At 57.1% G+C, this 19,268-nt stretch overlaps 1 protein-coding gene across 1 annotated transcript; it reads right to left on the bottom strand.

The window, feature by feature from the left end:
* Positions 1-7,599: 7,599 nt before the first annotated feature.
* B3gnt7 (UDP-GlcNAc:betaGal beta-1,3-N-acetylglucosaminyltransferase 7) lies at positions 7,600-11,927 on the bottom strand. Its single transcript, XM_046439770.2, has 2 exons — positions 11,646-11,927; positions 7,600-9,881 (listed from the first exon to the last, which is right to left on the bottom strand). The coding sequence occupies exons 1-2, from the start codon at positions 11,654-11,656 to the stop codon at positions 8,687-8,689; spliced, it is 1,206 nt and encodes a 401-aa protein (XP_046295726.1). The 5' UTR covers positions 11,657-11,927; the 3' UTR covers positions 7,600-8,686.
* Positions 11,928-19,268: the final 7,341 nt, after the last annotated feature.

Genomic DNA, 19,268 nt, shown 5'->3' with positions numbered 1-19,268 from the left:
CAGCACTTGGGGACAAAGGCCCCAGGCTGGCTCAGGTGAAGGACAAGGGGAATAGCTCTTCTGGCACCTGCGGGTAGGCAGGAGCTCGGTGTCTTGCCATGGTCCCACGTGGAGTGGACTCCAGTCATGCCACGTGCTTCAGCCTGTGACATGTGCCTCATTGCCGTCTCAGGGCTCCATCTAGGCCTGGGCCCCTCCCTAATCTTTACTAACTGCTACTCTAGTCTCAAGTTCTATAAAATCAACTTTTCAATCTTCTACATGAGTGAGGTTGAAGTGGCACCTCCTTTCTCCACAGAAAAGCCCTCTTCACCATGGCTGATTTTAGGTCTGTCAGCAAAAGAATCTCTACAAAAGAGTCCAAATGTAGATAAACTTCCTATTTTCGTGTTGCCCTGTTTATTTGGCCACTGGCCGGGAAGATACCAGCACTCCAGGTGCTGAACACCCCCTAGTTTTTCACAAACATGTATCCAGTATAGTAGTTTGTAGAAATGTGCAAACAAGGCCTCTGGCCTTGAGCTGGGCTTCACAGAGATGTCTACATTTCTAAGATAAGTTACAATTAGGCTCCATGGTAACAGCTGGCAGGGGGAGGAAAAAGAGGGGAGAAGCAGCTCTCCCCTTCTCAGGCGCTGTCCTTGAAGGGTTAACTTGCCCAGAACAGTGAAAGAAAAAGCTGCTTTTATGTGAACTTCTGCAGACTGTGGACTTCTGAGCCCCTCCCCTTACATGCTGGGTATAAAACTCTGAAACTCCCTGAACTCGGGGTTCAGGGGATTGATTGATCACAGCAAAAGCTGTGCCCTCTGAACCTGGCTGCAGCCAAATAAAACTGTCTCCTGCTGTCTTCGGTGGTGCCTTGCCTCGTCTGTCCCTACAACAAAGTCACACGGTGTCCATTGACTCTGCGCCTGGCTTATTTCACCCAACACAATCTCCTCCAGGATTTCACTCCTTTTATGGTTGAATAATATTTTGTATATATATGCTTCATCTTTTAAAATCATGTTTGGGTCCTTGATCTTTGTTTAATAAGTTAAATGTACTCTAGGTTGATTAAATGGTATTATAAAGACTCATTGCATTTGTGCTTCTGGCCACATCTTGGGTCTTTTTTTTTTTTTTTTTTTTTTTGGTACCAGGGATTGGATCCAGGGGTGCTCTACCCATGGAGTCACATCCCCAGCCCTTTTTATTTTTTATTTTGAGACAGAGTCTCACTAAGTTGCCCAGGCAGGCCTAAAACGCGTGATCCTCCTGCCCCAGCCCCCTGAGTTACTGTGATTAAAGGTGCAGGCACAGCTGTCTCAGCTGTTGGTCTTTCACCAGCAGCTGACTCCGGTTAACTGCAGGCAGCAGTAGAGGTCAGATGTTCCCAGACTTGCCTCAAAGTCACCAGGCCACATGCAAGGTGTTCTGTGTGGTGGCAATGTGCACCTTACAGCCAGGTGAACCGAGTCCAGTCTCAACCCATCCTCAACCAGCCATGCAGCTCTGTGAATAGAGTGGCTGGTTTATAATTCTGTCCTGGATCAGCTGTTGGACCAGGCCAGCCCTGAAGGCAGTGCTCCTTGGGATTTCACTCATGTGGGCCAACAGATCCCCCGAAGGTTTCAACCTGTTTGAGTTGAATTTCATGCCACTTGAACAACAGATATCTGAGACGCACTAAGAAAAAAATTGATGATTGTATCATTTGTCTGTGAGATTGGATGCCAGACATCGACACAGCACATTAATCCCTTGTGAGGCCTCAGCTGGGCCTAGCAAGGCCTGTGAGGATGGTCCTGCTTTGTGATTTCTGACAACTCAAGAGCTGTGCTCAAGTCCTTGGCCTGTCAAACCTGCAGGCCTTCTCCCTGAAAGAGGAGGCCCCAAAGGGGGCCTGAGGACCGCAAAACCTTCTCACTCCCTCCAAGACAACCAGGCCTGTGCGCATCTCAGCACAGTCCACCTCTTAGACGCCCAGGGTGGATGAAGTCTTCCTTACCCAGGCATTACAAGTCCAGAGGCTCTTCCTGCTCAGTCTTGGTGTGGAGCTCTGGTACTGAGGCATTCAACCAACCAACCTACCTACCTACCTACCTCCTTCCTTCCTTCCTTCCTTTCTTCCATTGAACCCAGGGGCACTCCACCACTGAGCCACATCCCCAGCCCTTTTTAATATTTTATTTAGAGACAGGGTCTCACTGAGTTGCTTAGGGCCTCACTAAGTTGCTGAAGCTGGCTTTGAACTCATGATCCTCCTGCCTCAGCCTCCTGAGCTGCTGGGCTCACAGGCGTGCAACTCGCACCCGGCTACAATGTTCTTATAACACGAATGACTTGGGGTACAGTAATGACAGTTCTAATACCAGTTTCAGATTTCACCCAACCAGCTCAAAATGGACCCCCAGCACTAAAGTCCCGATGTTCCCCAGGTGGTCAGTTGGGGGCGCTCCCTGACCTCTTCTGGGATTGCGTCTGCAAAACCCTGAGGTGACCGGGTTGGGGGGCACTGAGCACTGAGGGGTTGGCGGGCTGCCGGGTCCCCGCCCCCTGTCCCAGCGGCGCAGGCCAGCCCGTAGGTCCCACGGAGACGTCTGCTCGGGGCGCGCACGGTGCAAACCGCGACCCCACCTCTTCCGCAGACCCCGGGATCCAGCGGATGGCGGCCTCATACACTCGCGGGCTTCCCGCAAGTCCTCGACCGCCAAGCGCCATTGTCCCCAGCACTGCCCCAGGCCGGCGCGGGTGGCCTGGGCTCCTTTCTGCCGGCGATAGGGGCCGCGGGCGCGCAGAACCCGGGCCAGGAGGGAATTCCGGGCATTCCTGTTGGGTTGGGCGGCGCCGGGGAAGCGGGGTGCTCCGTGATAGACCACCTGCCGCTGGGGGGGCGGCTCGCAGATCCCCACCCGCTGCCCGCGCCAGGCGGCCGAGGCCCCTGGGGAGCGCCCCTCTGAGTTGCAGCCTGCGCCCTGTGGAGACTTCGTGGATTGGCTCACCTCCAGGGCCTATAGTGAGTGCCTCTCACTATAGAACCGAGAGTCTCCATTTCTGGTGTGTCTGTGTTCATTTTAATATAAAGGCAAGCTTGGAAGATAATTTTTAGCTACTCCGGAGGCTGAGGCAGAAGGCTCATCAGTTGGAGACCAGCCGCAGCAATTTAGCAAACCCTTAGCAACTCAGCGAGACCCCATCTTAAAATGAAAAATAGGGCTGGGGATGTGGCTCTGCGGTAAAGCACCGCTGGGTTCTATTCCCAGCAACCCCCAAATAAAGATCATTTTCAGGGTACATTCATGTCCTGGGCAGACACAGAAATGAGAATGTCAGGAGATTTATGTCACTCCTAGCAGGGGCTGAAGAAGATGTCAAAGAGCACACGTTTCTACTGGAAGAAAAGAACTGAATGGCCAACGCAGGCGAACGGGTCTTCCACAGGAGGGAGAGAAGTGACTGAAGCTCTCCCAGATGAGAGGCGCTGGCAGGCCATCAGCACCTGCTACTTAAAGGCAACAGCGACCACGGGCTGCTTCAGACCATGCCCAGTGCCTCATTGAAATAAAAGGTTCGCTTCAGAAATTTTCAAATAATTATCTGGAAAAACAGTGCCACCCCCCCATACAGTGCTAATACTGCTGAGTTTCCCCAAACCCCAAATTTTCTTTTTTTTAAACATCTTTATTTTATTTTTATGTGGTGCTGAGGATCGAACCTAGCGCACCGTGCATGCCAGGCGAGAGCGCAACTGCGTGAGCCACATCCCCAGCCCCCCCCCCAAACCCCAAATTTTCTATCACACATCGAACATAACATTTCATTACATCTTGGACATTTGGGCAAAACCAGCAAATCCATGTTTATTATTAAGTTACTTGGAAAAAAGGAGGAAAATGGAAGCCCTGGGGAGACGTTAGGGAGAAGGGGTCAGGAGTGAGGGGCACAGGGTTCCAGTCATGACCTGTCACACAATAACTGTGGGATCCTTCTCTGGAGGCCGCAGATTCCAGAAGCTTCCCCCTGCTCCCCAGCCTAGGTGCCTGGAGTAGTCACCCAGGAACAGGCTTTCTTTGTTAAGGGGAGGATTCTTTGAGTGGTCTCCTTTAGTTATGCAAATGTGGCCAAGTAGGCACCCCAGCCCTGGGGGAAGAGCGGAATTGGACTTTTTGGGGCCTGACAAAGGCTGGCCCTCTTCGAGGCCCCTTGGAATGCAGAGCTGGTGGAGGGGAAAAGGGGGGCCTTTTGCCGGATGAAGCCCTGGGCCTTTGGTGAGAAATAGCCTTACCCCTCCCAGTTCCACCAGGCCCTGCTCTCCCAAATCAGGTTGGGGGCCCATGTACTGTCACCAAAGACCTCAGAAGTTGCTTCAGTAGGACAGAGGGAACCTGAGTGTTTGTGGGCTTTACCCACAAGGCCGCAGCTGACCAGGAGCCACAGGACCCAGTACCCCAAACATAGTGCTGCCTTTTGGAGAAGGACAACTGAGCTGGTAAGGGTGACAGAGAAGGACACTTTGCGTCTGAAACATGGCAGCCCAGGCCCAGCCTGAGAAGCCACAGGACTGTGCAGGCCCTGTGTCCGACAGCGCCTCAGTGTGGAGTGAGGGGGGACAGCTGGAAGGGCCTGCCCAGACTTGCCGGAGGAAGCCCTTTGGAGTAAGCAAGTCCCTGAAGTTCTCACACAATTTGGGATGAGTGGGCTCCAAGAGGGTGACTGGATGTTCTGCCAACAAGGACATGTGAGGGAGTGAAATCACCAAAGAGGAAAAATCTTAATATGAACACATTTGTACCCTGAAGTCACGTAAGTCTTCTCGATTATTCATGTAAATGCTACCCACAGTGTAAGGCGAATCAAATGTGCTCCCTAAGGTGGCCATTGTTATCCTTATTGTCAGTGTTGGGGCCCAGAAAATGACACCCCAAAGTCTGCCTCAGTGGCATGCTGAGTGCTTTGAACTAAAGCAGACTGAAGGCCTCGGGGAGAAGTCTGTCCCCTCTGCTCCCCTGAAGGTCTTCAGACACCAGAATTACTCTCCATGAAGGCAGGTCACGGGAAGCAGAGCTCCCTCTTCCAAAGCAAGCCACAAAAAGTCACTCCATTGTCCCAGGAAGACCCTCATTCCGGAGGGTCCTGCCTGTTCCTGAAGTCCTCTGCCCTTCTGCTATGCTAATGCCGGACTCCCCACTCGCCTGAGGGAAGGAACGCCACACAGAGAGGCCAGGAATCTGGGCAGACAGGCCTTGCTGGGTTTCTCCCTGTATTTTACAATTAGGGGGGACCATTACATCACAACAGCCGGCCTGCCTGATCTTGGGGTCCTAATTTCTGAAGGTTACTGTGTCACACAGGACTTTGATTTGTTACACTTTTCTCTTGTCAACCTGTCTTTGTTATAGGGGTGTCAGACTCAGCATTTAGGACCCCACAACAGAAGCAAGACTGTAAATGCCTGAATCTTCCAGAATGACCTGTTTGTTTCCCAAAGTGATCAGCAGTGGACCTCACAAAGGTCAGCGTTGTCTTCAGAGACAGTCAGGACTGAGGAGGCTGGGACTCAGGTCACTCTCCCAGGGTCAGCTGGGCAAAGTGGCCAGATCAGGAGCAGGCGGAGGGCCGGACCAGCTGGGATGGCATCTGGGCTGGGTGTCCTCCAAGGCTGGCTCCAGGTGGCTGTGCCTGGCCATTCTCCTTCCAGGTCCCAGCCCCTGCTTTGTGGAGCTCCTCCCTGCTAGAGGGGAGAGGAGCCAGGGGACAGTGGGGGAGGTTTGGGGCCATGTGCCCATCCTGACCTGTATGTCCTGCCAAGCCAAACAGGCCTGAGGCTGGCTCCCTCACCGCGCCCTGGGTGGGGGACTGGGGGTGAGGATGCATTTCTACGACTCTTTTGCTTTGCTTGGGAAACTGTGATGGCGTCTCAGTACCTGCAGAGAGTCCCCTAACTTTCACCAACCCCTCCCCCACACTGTTCCCAGCAGCGGTTCCTGCTCATGTCCTAAGTTTTTGCACTTCTGAGCTCTTGTCCGGAAGCCTGGACTGTCCCTCCATGACAGACAGAAATCCACACCTCCCTCAAGACAGGTGCACTGCCAGCCCAGGGCAGTGCCCGCTCTCACCCCCCAGCCCACCTCAGGCAGGTCCTCTGCCCTTCTGCTATGCTGATGCGGGACTCCCCACCGGCCTGCCAGGAAGAGTGTGGTGAGTGAGGCCCCATATCTGGCCAGGTGGAGGCTGAGGACAGCCAGAGCACTGAGTGGCTGTGAGGTGGCCTCAGCATCATTAGGATCCACAGGGAAAAAGGCTGCCCCACCTAGGGCTTCCAGTCAATGGGGCTCAGTCAGGGTCATGCAGAATGAGCCCAGGAGACAGCTGCAGAGGCCCCAAGCCTATTGGTCTCTTCGGTTCCTGAAGATAGCCCTACCCCCAGGTACCTTGGCCCTCTGCTCTCAAGGTCAAGTCTAGACATCTTCCTGAATCTGAGAGGCCAGAGAATGTGCCCTGCCTGCCTCCCTTTGCCCTTTGATTAAGTGGGCCCTTCAGCTGCCCACAGGCCTGCACACTGCCCCCTGGGCCTCTGGGTAGTATGGCCGGCCCTTCCACCCTCTCTGCTGCCCTCCCCCTGACTGGACTATTAACTCAGGGCCTCCTGCAGTCCACAGCAGGGCTGGGCTTCTCGAAAGGGCCCTGCACTTGGTTTAATGATCTGCTGTCGCAATAATTCTTAATAACTTTTTTGCTCTGAAATAATGTAGCTGAAGCTGGGCGTGGTGGCGCACACCTGTAATCACAGTGAGTCTGGAGACTGAGACAAGAGGGAACAAGAGCAAGTCAGAGGCCAGCCTCAGCAATTTAGCAAGGCCAGAAGCAATTTAGTGAGCCCCTGTCTCAAAATTTAAAAACGGAGTGGGTGTGGAGCTCAGTGGTAAAGTGCCACCGGGTTCAATCACGAACAAAAAGTAGGTGGTTGATGGGAAACCAGTGGAGGGAGATGGGAAGACCTGTGTTGTAGAGGGAGGAACAGCAGCACCCTGTGCTCTCTTCCCTCCCAGGGGCTTGGATATGGATGACTGGGCCCACAGTGGGCATCCCTTTGGCCCCTATGGGGTGCTCCCGAGCTGGCCCAGGCAGAGAGCCGCCAGCTTGCTCTCTGCTACGGTCCTGGTGGGCCTCTCCTGGGTAGCTGCCCTCCCTCCCTGAAGGCAGCAGTTCAGGCCAAGGAACATGCACAGGGCAGTCACCCCAACTCTAGCCCTGAACCACACTGAACCGGGTTCAGTGCTTCCAGGTGACAGGAAGAGAGGCCACTGGTTTTGGTAGACACCTGCCCAATCTCAGCCACTGAAATTCTGGTCTCAGGCTCACCCCTGGGCCAGCGCTTCAGCTGTTCACCCTGATGCCTGAAACAGCTGGGGGCCACAGCTCACAGGGATCTCGCCTGCTGCACCTCCACACCCCCACTTTAATCCCAGTGGGCACCTTCCTCCAGGGCTCTTCTGGGGGTCCTTGTGCACCCACCAGCCAAGGCCAATAAGGAACTAGCTATCTCAGAAACCTCTGGCAACCTTGGTCCCAGAAAGGCTCTCGGACGGAGCTGGCAACAGATTTCACACCAGAAAAAAAACAGTCCCATTTTATTGAGAAAATAGACAATCCCCCATCTTAACCAGGTGACCCCACCCTGAGGCAGGGGTGCAACCTTTCGCTATCCACCCCCACGGCCTGGTCCATCCCTTCACAGGGCACATGCTGGTCTGCTCAGGCCCTGAAAGAGCAGGGGTGTGGTGGGGAGGTATCTGGAGAGGGCTGTGGGGGGGGGGGTGCTCGGCTGGGGGTAAAAGTGGCTGAGGGAACAGGCAGGAGAGGGAGAAGGGTCCATCACCTCCTGAGGCCGGAGCCTTCTTCCTCCAAATTCTTCATAAATAAAACTTCACAGTAATCGAGGACTGTCCATTTCCAGGGCCAAATCAGCTAGTTTCTGGCCAGGGAACCAGCTTCAGTGGGGCTGCCAGAGGGACCGGGGCTCGGGCTCAGGTCAGACAGCACCAGGACTTGGGGGCCCGGAGCGCTGTGCTTCTGCCCTGCGTCAGGGTTGGGTGGGCTGCAACCCATGCCGAGGTCTGGAGGAGCGCTGAGGTAGACAGAGTGGCTGGTCACACTCCTGGCCGTGAGAGGACACAGCCAGGAGCAAAGGCCCTTGGAGCAGAGGCACAGGCTCCAGGCAGCCCTGGGCCATGCTGGAGCCTTCTGGGGCTCTTGTCCTGGAAGACACCAAGTTGTGGACTGTGGGGGACCTGTGAGCCTGCACAGGGCTGAGCTTCTCCTGCAAGGCCATCTGGCCCTGGGGAGACCGAGGCAATTCACAGAGAGATTCTCTGTGAAGGCAAGCGGCAGCCGCAGACCAACCGGGGCTGGGCCCAGCCCAGACACCCAAGCACAGGGTTCCCTCAGAGGCCACCAGGGCCTCTCACAGGCCAGACTAGGAGGGTCCCAGCTCCTCGGATCACCTCCAGTCTGGGAAGCTCCAGCGTTCCTGGGCCTTGCTTTCTGGGAACTTCTGGGATCCCCCTCTGGTCCCTGCACCTAGGGGCACAGAATGCCCAAACCCTTCACCTTCAGCAGGGGATCAAAGGCCATGCCCGGGCACTGCAGTTCCAGCCCCAGCACTGTGGGCACTGAGCACATGCCCTAGTGGCCTGCAGCGTCACAGCACCTGGAGCTTCCGGGAGCAGGTTAGGTTGCCATGCACCAGCCCCCACATGGCCAGCAGCTCTGCGGGCAGCAGCTTGTGCACCACTAGCATGGAGCGGAAAAAGCAGGGCTCCTTGTTCATGCGGCTGCTGCGGTTCTGGGAGATGCCGAAGGTCTTGAAGCCCTTGTGGGCTGTGGGCTGCACGCCCAGCACCTCCAGGCACATGCCCAGGAAGACGTCATCAATGGGGTAGAGTTCCAGGGTGTCACAGGCGTGGTGCAGGCGGCGGGCCAGCCTGCCGGCCATGAGGAAGCCCCCACCGCCAGCATAGGGCGGGTAGCTGGCCTTGCTGTACAGGATGGGGGGGATGTAGTACTTGTTGTCCTTCCTGCGGATGGGCCGCGCGCGCTGCAGGACGTCACCCACAAACAGGTTTTCCTGTGGCTGCCGGTCAGCCAGAAACTCAAGCAGGTTGGTGGGATTCACGAAGACATCATCGTCACCCTTGAAGACGAAGGGGATGTTGGGGCAGTAGATGTCCAGCCACTTGAGGAAGTGGATCTCCTTGAGGGTGAGGTTGAAGAAGCTGTCAAGGAAGTCCCACTGCAGGATGTCGCGGTAGAGACGGTCCTCGTAGGCCAGCAGCTGCTGGTAGTGGGTCCGCTCCTCCTGTTTGGAGGCCGTGCCCAGCAGGAAGAGGGTGCGCACAGCGCCTCGGCCCCTGCCAGCAGACTCCCACTCGCGGCCCCAGGTCTGGCGGATGGCCTCGCGGCGGTCATGCTGGGTAATGACGGACTTGACGACCACCAGCAGGTAGACGTCACCGCCACACTTCTCGGGGTGGTTCATCAGCATCGGGAAGTACCGGCAGTGACGATAGAACAGGAACTGCCGGAAGTGTGGCTCCAGGCCCTGGAACCAGGGCTGATGGGTCAGGTTGACGTTGGCCGAGCAGTTAGTGGTGGTCACGTCCCAGGTTTGGGGCCCCTGGGAGGCCGTAGGGGTGGGGTCCACCACATCCTTGGGGCTCTTCCAAAAGCTCTTAGGGTTCACCAGGTTTCCACTCAGCTTCTGGGCCTTTGGTGACCCCAGCGTGGGGGGTGGAGGCTCCTGCAGAAACTGACCAGGAGTCAGACTGCGCTGGAATACCGTGACAGCCACGAGGAGAGCCAGGGCCAGGCACGCGCTCCTGTAGAGGGTTCTCTTCCTGGAGGGAGGGAAGGAGGAGAGCGTGAGCTGCTATTCTCCTGGCAGCCCCAGTGGGTTCCAGGCCCAAAGGTCAGGGAATAGTCCGCTTCCTCTCCCAAGCTTACCACCCTACCCAAGGAGCACTGGGGGTTCCCACCTTGACCTTGCCACCTCCAAGGTACATGTGGGTTCACTTAACCTCTCCAAGCCACACTTCTACTTCCCCCAAGTGGGACAGAACACAGGGCTTGGCATGGGGTCAGTGAAGTGCTGCCATCTTCCTGGAGGACCACCTGGTGAGATGACAGGTAAGAGGCCCTGTCCCCCTGCCCAGGAGCTTTCATTTCCTGGTGTAGCCCCAGGAGCAACAGAAGCATGATTTTTTGACTCTGAGCCAGGGTCACTGGGAGGGGCAGAGATGGCACCCTCTCTGCAGCCTGGGAGCCCAATCACACTGTGGGGCGCACTGGAGAGTTGCTATTGCTACTGAACCAACAGAAAAGGACAGCTCTTAGCCAGGCACAGAGGCACACGCCTGTCATCCCAGCAGCTCAGGAGGCTGAGGCAGAAGGATCTTGAGCTCAAAGTCAGCCTCAGCAACACAGGGAGCCCCTAAGCAACTCAGTGAAACCCAGTCTCTAAATAAAATATTAAAAAGGGCTGGGGATATGGCTCGGTGGTTAAGCACCCCGGGTTCAATTCATGGTACCAAAGAAAAAAGAAAAGAAAAAAAGAACAGCCCTATGGTTGACAAGAGACCTGAAAGCGGATGACCCATGCCCCTTACCCCTACATCATGGGGAGCGATGAGGTCCCCAGCTCTTCTCCTGGGAGGGAAAACATTCAGAGACAGGAACCTCACCACACCCATTTCTGGAGCCAAAATCAGAGCTCTTCACCAGCAGCCACCCAACCCACTCTTTAGGGCTTGGACCCTGCTCCCCAGTACCCACAGTGCAGCACACAGATGCCAGGAGGTCTGCCCACTCTTCCCTGTGGCACATGGAAGCTGAGGGCCTGGGGATAGGTAGGTTGGCCCAGCAGGGAGATGGCGCTGACCTTCTCAGCAGGAAGTGCAGGGAGAGACAAGGAGCCAGTGGAGGTGCCCAGGGTGTCCTCAGGGCCAGGGGGTTAAGGCTGAACCCCATAGGGCGAGTTTTCCCCATGGAGCCCCAAGGTTTCCTGGACACCAAGTTGGTGGAAAACAGGGTCACCTCAAAGTGCGGGGGCAGGGTGATGAGACCAGAGGCCTGCCCCTCCCCGCGAGGGGCGCCGAGCACCCTGGATCCAGGGGTCTTCCAGCCCTGTGGGCTGCGGAGAAGCCCCGTACTCGGGACCGGAGTCCGGAGGGGGAGGTCAGCACCTGGGCCGCCCTGCAGGCGCGCTCCACCTGCGCCAGCCGCTGCGCTGATGAGAGAAGCTCGGCAGGGGCAGGAGCAGGGGTCGCGGCGGGCGGCCGGGGCTGTGGCCGCGAGGAGGCGGCGGCACGGGGCGGGGGTCGCGGGCGCGGGAGGCCCGCGGCGGTCTGCGAGCCGGCGGGCGTGGGGACGGGGCTTGGGGGCGGCTGCCGGGCGGCGGGGCTGGGGACCCGGGCGCGCGCCTCGCGCCCCCCGCCGCCCACCTGCCGTTCGGGCGCCGCGCACGGCCCGGCATCTCCTGCCACCGCCGCGCGCCCGTCGGGGAAACTGAGTCCCGCCCGGGCAGCCGGCGGGCATCGCCAGCCGTCGGCGCCGCGGGGGGACGGCGAGCCCCGGCCCCCGCGCCCTGCGAGGGCCCCACTCACCACAGAGACATGGCGGCCCGGGCCGGGGCGGCGGAGCGGGGCGCGCGGGTCGCAGCTCCGGGCGCAGCGGCTGGGGACTGCGGGCGGGCGGGCGAGGACGGGCCGCGCCCCCACCGCCGCTTTCGTCTTCCGGGCGGCGGGAGGAGGGGCCGGGGCGGCGGCCCAGGTGCGTTAACCCCTTCGGGCCTCGGCCGCAGGGAGGGCGACCCGCTCCCCGAGGCGCGCCGGGCGGAGAGCGGACCTCGGAGCCCGCGAGGGTCACCTCCGCCGGTGCACGACTCCTCCGCGGGGCTGCCGGGGTCGCCTCTCCAGGACACGTGGGAAACCGGGACACCCGCCCACCTCCACGCCCACGGGCCGCCCCTCGCCGCGGCGCCTCCCTGCGGCCCCATTCAGACTCGCCCTGGGGGCGGGGGCCCGCCGGGGTGGCCGTCCTCTCCCGGCTCCCCTCGCGGGCCCAGCAGTCCAGCCCCGGGCCTGGGCCTGCGAGGAAAGAGGGCCCGGGGCTGGGAGCAGAGCCCCCTGGCTAACCTGCAGAGGAGGCCGCCCCCGCCCAGGCCCCGGCTCCTCTGTGGCTCCAGGCGGCTCCTTCTCCACTCCCACCCCCCACCACCAAGAGAAGGCCTGTCTGCCTGGGCCCCGTTTCTTTTCTTTCCACCCATTAACAAATATTTCACGTAAAATCCTTTTTGTCCCCAAGTCTTTATTAATTCGCTTGTGTGCCAGGACCACCTCCTCTTGGGGAGTGGGCATCTTGGCTCAGGGCCAGGCTCTGGGGTGATGTCCCCTCCAGTTGACTTGGAGAATCCTTCTCAGGAAAGCCTGGCCTGCCATTGGCCAGATGTCCGTTCGGTCTTGTTCCTTGATGGGTTCCTAGAGCTGAGCATGTAGTAAAATTTCAAAGTGCTCATAGAATTGAAATGGAGGAATTCAGCTGTCCCCTCAATGCCGATGACATTCATTCAGTGGTCACAATGTGGCGAGCCAGGTTCTAGGCCCCGGGCATGAATAGCTCACTTCCTTTAGGGGCTACCTGTATCTTATAGAAAATAAATGGAGGTGCAAAGAGGACAAAGTCAGGCAAGTGAGGTCCCATGGTTAGTAGCCAGGAGGCCTCCTGGATCCGGAGGCTGTCCCTTCTCCCAGAGATAGCAATGACAGGAAGCTACCTTCCTGCCCCGAGGCACACAAGGAGGGCAGAGTGCCCTAACTGGTCCCAAACCTATGAGGCTGGGTGAAGAGTCTCTTCAACCCTTTCCTTAAGGCTCAAGAGCTTCTTGGAAGGGGAATAAAAATTTAAGGTACAAAGGAATTTCCAGGGTGTTTTAAGCTCTAATCAGGGAATGTGAAAGCCTTCCAGGCAGAATCCAGAGGAGGACCCTGGATGACAGGTTCTGAAGCACCGGATGAGGAGGAAAACCTAGCCTGCAGCTGCGGGTCCCCTGGCCTGGCTGCCTGCCACTGAGAGCTACCCACAGCTCCCGGTCCCTGCAGCCCCTGTCCCCTTCACCACAGCTTTGCCCTGGCTACCCATCCCCACTTTGTTTCGCTGTCTAGGCTTTGGGATTCTCCCTGTTTGCCTTGCAGTGTGTGGCCTTGCAGAAGGGGGAGGCCCTGCTGAGAATGGCCTACCTGTCCACTCACCCCAGTGCTGTGGGATCTCCTCAGGTGCCAGGTGAAGGGTGGACACAGCTGTCCCTGGGAAGGGGTTGTGAGCTCAGGTTTGGGGACTAGAGCAGGGTTGGGGTCAGCGACCTATACTTCCTGTCTGTCTCTAGGGACAGGTGACGTATCCCCTTGAGACCTCAATTTCCTGCCAGTGCAGTTATGTGAGATGACGCATGGGAAGCGTGCAGGCCAGTGTCCCTTACATGATGAACATCACGACAGACAGCTGCTGGTGACAATTTTATCATTGATGCTTGGCTCACCCCACAATGCCCCAGAACCACAAGGGCTCAAGGAGGTAGTAACCAGGGGAGCTGCCCGAAGTCCGCAGGGTTTTCACCAGTGCAATCTGGTCAGTTGAGACAGTTTGTCACATGGGATTATGTGTTCTGTGCGTAGGTCAAACACAGAATGGGGAAATGAATGGCAATTAGGTACATGGCTCGCTGAGGGTGGGGTGGGTGGGATGTGTGGGAGCCTGGCTCCTTGGGTTTTCGTGGACCCATCCCTATCCAGAAGCACAGCAAGTCCCCCACCCCTCCACTCCTGGGCTCACGCAGTCTGGCTCATACCACCTGTCCGGCCCTGAGGGCCATCAGATTTCTGTGGACTTTCTCAAGATAGCAGGTGGTCAAGCAAGGTCAGTGTGCAGATGGAATCTCCCCTGCCCCACATGCCCTGGTTGAAGGAAGAGGCTGGGGAGATAAAGCTGATCCCAGGAGGCAGTCTGTCGGGGGTCAGCAGAGGGAATCAGGTAGGAAATAGCAGGAATTCAAGCCCCAGGGTCACTCTGTGCGCCTTAGCTTGCTGCCCTGAGGTTAATTCAGTGAGCTGGGGTGTGGAAGGACCCTAAGAAGTATCCCTTCCCTCCTCCCCTCCCCCATTACTTCTCTGTCTCTAAAATAAAATTTTAAAAAAATCAGTTGTAGATGGGCAGCTTGCCTTTATTTTATTTGTTTATTTTATGTGGTGCTGAGGATCAGACACAGTGCCTCACACGTGCAGGGCGGGCGAGCGCTCTGCGGCAGAGCTGCAGCCCAGCCCTCTCTCTTTTCTCCCTGCCTTTATTGTGGGACTGGTGATTGAACCCAGGAATGTTCTGCCTCTGAGCTACCTTCCCCTGGCCTTTACTACATTTAATTTTGAGACAAAGTCTTGCTTAGTTGCCCAGGCTGGCCTCAAATTCAGGATCTTCAGACATCGACCTCCAGAGCAGCTTTACCTCCCAGAGGGGGCCGCGCGCCCTGCTGCCCATTCCTCCTCTCCACACTCTCCCCGCATTTGCTGGGAATCTAGACCCTAAGTGACCACAGCAGAAACAGTGCCCTGTAGGAGTGGGGAGACATCGCCTGCCAGGGCTCAATGATTAGTGGGACCAAGTGGGGATCTTGGGCCACAGGGAACCCAAAAGCAGAATCTGAGGAGCCCTGGGCCCCTTGGAGAGAGGTCAACAGCTGGTGCTGGGAGCTCGGGTGGCCACTGGGTAGAGAGCTCTGCCTGCTGTGTTGGCTTCGCTGCGACAGCGTGAAGTTCTTCCACGTGTGGATTTACTTCAGTATTTGAAAGACCCTGAGCAGAAATGGACCCTCCAGGCAGCCACCGACATCTACATTCACAGTGGAGGGTCTGCGGACAAGCACCAGTGGCAAGAAATTGCTGTTCTTTGGTGGGTGCAGTGGCACACGCCTGTAATCCCAGTGTCACGAGCGAGCTGTGTCATTAACATAGACCAAACACATTTGTGTCTTTCCAAAATGTCAGAATTTATTGAATAGCACTAAATTCACAGGCTACTCATGGGTGACCCAGCTGTCACCAGCAGGACAATCACAGGTTCTTGTATTCCCATCTTAAATTCTAAGGTCTCTAACACACAGGTCACGCGTCACGCTGCACACTATACATAACGCACAGAAAGGTTAGGAGAGGGCAAGGCAGCACCGGGGCGCAGGAGGCTGGGCAGAGAGCCCGGGCAGGGAGCGGGTGTGGATGCAGAGTCACTGTAGGTGGGCAGTGCTTCCAGCTTCCAGCCAGAAGAACTTGTTCAGGGCACAGAGGGGTCAAAGTACGGGAATTATTCTAGGCAAAGATCCTGATTGATGGTAGTTTAATGGTTCAGTTTGAGTGAGCTTGAGAGGTCAGCTTGGAGTGGGACTTCCATGATTGTCAGGTGCAGGAGAAACTGAGGACAGAGATTCAGAGGTCCATTGCTGTGGCTATTTTCCTAGGGAAGGCTAATGATGAGTGACCAGGTGACTGGGTCAAGGTGCTGCTGTGTTCAGTCTTGGGGTGCCCCTACTTTTATGGGCCTCAAGTAACAGGGTTGTTTCATTCGGTGGTCAGGTGTGTTTGATAGACTCGTGGGCCTGGTTTTCCTAATATGAGTTTGATATGCCCAAGCCGCTCTGTGCTTCTGATTAAGCTGATAAAGTCATGGGTTTTCATTCTTTATGTTTTAATTTTGAGGCAGGGTCTTGCTAAGTTATCCAGGCTGACCTTGAACTTCTAATACGCCTACCTCAGCCTCCTGAGTTCCTCAGATTGCAGGTGTGTGCCACTGTGCCTGGCTGTCCCTGGTGGTCATTCTTATTAGCATGATTGATTGATTTATCAGCTTGTACCTTCTGTTTTTGACAGGCAGATGGTTTTGACAAAGTACCACCTCAGTACTTCAACTCAGCATGGATCAGCTCACAGCAAACTACGGAGCGAAAAAGGTTTAGGACAGTTTGAAAACAGCTGTTCCATACATGGAAGAGTAACTCAGAGCTGGGCACAGCCTGCTTTCCACATCTAGCAACTTGGGAGACTGAGGCAGGAGGAACACAAGTTTGAGGCTGGCCTCAGTTACTTGCTGGGAGCCATTAGCCAAGTAGGTATGACAATTTCCTTGCCAGTGTACCCCATGTTGCTTAGTGGAAGGACTCCTGGAAATAGGACATTTTGCAGTGACATTGCAGTTAGGTGACCTTGCTCAAGGACCAGGGCGGATCCGGGATTAGGGTGTAGGGCGTTCCAGGTTTAAGATTATTCCTGCTGGGAATAGGGCGTATCCTGCTGCCTGAGTTCCCCTTGAGTTCTCACGGGATTCAGACAGTATATTTTGGGAGATAGAAGCCCAGTGGAGGTGGATTTGGGCAGAGAACGTGGATTTCCCCAGAACGTGATTGTAGACGGCTGGTGTGAGTTCGGGAATAAAGAGTTGCTGTTTGAATCTACAAGCTGTGTGGTGGCTCGTGATTGTGTGCCCAGCCAGACTGCGGCATTTGTGCCCAGCCAGACTGCGGCAGTTACTTAGCAAGACCCTGTCTCAAAATAAAAAATAAAAAGCATTGGGGGTGTGGCTCAGAGGTAAAATAATCCTGAGTTCAATTCCCAGTACACACACACACACACACACACACACACATTGCTGTTCTTCAGCAGAAAGAGTGTCGTTAGAGAAGGGTGCCTGGAAAGAAGTACTGCGAGTCCCTGTGCCATGCTGGGCGAGCTCAGCAGCCTTCTGGAGCAGTGCCCTTGGCCTAGAACTTTCTCAGGTTGGGCTTGGCACCTCACCCCCATCATGACCTGGCCATGTCATGCAGCTTAGCTGGTCATTGTCGGTGTGTCCTGGAATCTGCCCTGAGATGCTTTCCCAAAAAGGACCAAGAAGGAGGTTCCCCGGGCTGGGGCAGTGGTGGGACATCTGCTTGGTGCTCCCTGCTAGGAAATGGGGGCTGAGCCTTGATTTCCTTCCTGATGAGGAAGTGTGCTCCCACCCATCGTGCAGGGCAGCCCGGGGGGGCCTGGGGGACCCCAAGGTTTCTCAGTCAAAGGGGCACACCCAAACGGCACTGGAGGAGCACACACAGGCAGACGGAGTCCACCCCCCACCCCCCACCGCTGGTGTCCCCAGACACTAGCTGCCCTTGCAGGGTCGGGATCTGATGGATTCAGGGCTGAGGGAAACAGGGGTAGAGGTGGAAAGAGGGGTACGTTTCTCTGAGTGGGTCCTCCCTTTAAGGAGGTGAGGGTGCTCCCAGTGGGATCCAGGGTCTGCCGATGCTGCAGGCGGCTGTGCTGGGGAGACTGTAGCTTCCCAGTTGCCCCGGGGCCATGCCCCGTGTTTGGGCAGGTTCGGGCTTGCTGGCCTGAGTCCTCTTGGTCGCTTGGAGCAAGGCCAGCAGAAAGTCTGGGGGAGAGGGAGACAGAAGAGGGAAGCAGCCCGGAGGAAACAGGGCCAGAGAGAGTGAGGAGCCAGCCTGCGGCGGGGTGGTCGGCGGTCCGCGGTCGAGGAGGCAGCAGAGTGGGTTAGGAGCCTGAGAAGAGCGGTGGAGGGCGCGTGCTCTGTGCAGGATCTGAGAGCCAAGGGGGATGATAGGGCACGGCACCTGAAGACCCAGGCTTGTGGCTCAGCAGGGGTGGCCCAGGACTCCTCTGGCTACGAGTGACAACAACTCAACTCAAAGTAGCTTCAGCAAAAGAAATGTGAGCTCAGGTGACAGAAAGCACCCCCAAGGGCGGCCCTCCTGTGGGACCCTCCTGACTTTCCATGAGGAGGGACAAGGCAGGTTTTGAGGTGCCTCCAACTTGGGGGCCCCAGGGAAAGAGGTTTTTGCTCTTCCCCCTCCATATGCAAGATCTTAGGGAAGGACTCTCCATGTCTCCCTTCTGCCATGTGCCCCTTCCTAGGCCAAGGAGCATGTCCCAGGGTTGAAGTTCCACGAGTGACCAGGCCTGGGTCGTGGGTCCTTTCTGTAGATGGAGCAGCCAGCAGGAGCAGCGGGGCTGGCGCAGTGCTTCAGAGGAAGCTGGCATCTTCAAGAACCTGCATCGCAGAGGGTCCTGGGCAGTACAGACGCCAGGGCCAGGCCTCGCCTCCACTCAGGCCAAGCCCTGGACCCTCCACTTGTCCTGCTGTGCCTGCCGTTGGTAGGGGTGTACACATCCACACACTCTCAGACCCGCACACACACATCACACTCACCAACCCCAAAGGTGGAGACCCTGGAGGGTGAAGCAAGGCGCGGTGCCCTGTGGGAAATGCTGTCCTGACGCTTCCTTCTGGAGTGTGGAACAGCCCCAGGCTGGTCAAAGAGAGGTGGACTCAACTCTCTGGTCCCTTTCCTGAGCCGAGGCACCCACCACTAGCCTGGGGACCGCCGAGTTCACCTGTGGCTTTGTGGGTGTGGGGGTCACCAAGTCAGGGGGAAGCTGGGCACAGAGGCCAGAGTTCAGGGAGGCCCAGGACCTGGGCGGGAGGCCTCTGGGGCAGGAGGGCCAAGGAGCACACGGGGAGGATCGGCACTGGCCCCCACGTCTGGGTGCACCCCAGGCTCCTGTTGGGAGGGGTGTTAGTGGGAACACATCTACACACACTCAGGGACACGCACACACAGGCATCGGCACTTGCAGAGACACAACTACTCCTATACACACAGGTCCAGACACCCACACGGAGTCTGCACATGCAGAGAGACACACAGCACTCACGAGCATGCACACATACACCCCTGAGATGCACACTCACCCAGTAAGACACACACATACACACACACACATGCCTCTCCCAGGCAGGAGGACCCTCCTCACCACCTCATCTGCTGACACTGAAACCCTGCCTGGCCAGCCCCTGCTGATCCCTGAGCAGCCTCTTTTGACCCCCAGGTCCCCGGGTCTTCAGGACTCTGGGCCTTGCCCACAGCCTTCGCGGCCTGCGTCTGCCCGCCACGGCTCCGGCACCTGGCCTTCTCCCCTTCACCAGGACCTGGCTTCCCGCTGCCCAGATGTTCTCCTTTCAAGCCCTACCTCCAATGTCCCCTCCCTTGGGCTGGGTGCCCCCTGCCTGGCCCGTATCCCCCTGCACCCCCCCTCCACCTGGCGGTCCACAGTGGGACACGAGATCAGGCTCCTGTTTTCCCTGTGGACCGCACCACCAGGGGGTGGGTGGGTGAAGAGCCAGCTGCCCTGCCT

Source organism: Marmota monax, unplaced genomic scaffold, assembly GCF_021218885.2.
Source record: "Marmota monax isolate L192 unplaced genomic scaffold, Marmota_monax_Labrador192_F-V1.1 WCK01_AAM20220418_F8-fsc00041, whole genome shotgun sequence".
Lineage (NCBI taxonomy): Eukaryota > Metazoa > Chordata > Mammalia > Rodentia > Sciuridae > Marmota > Marmota monax.
This window is presented reverse-complemented; position numbering and strand designations above follow the sequence as displayed.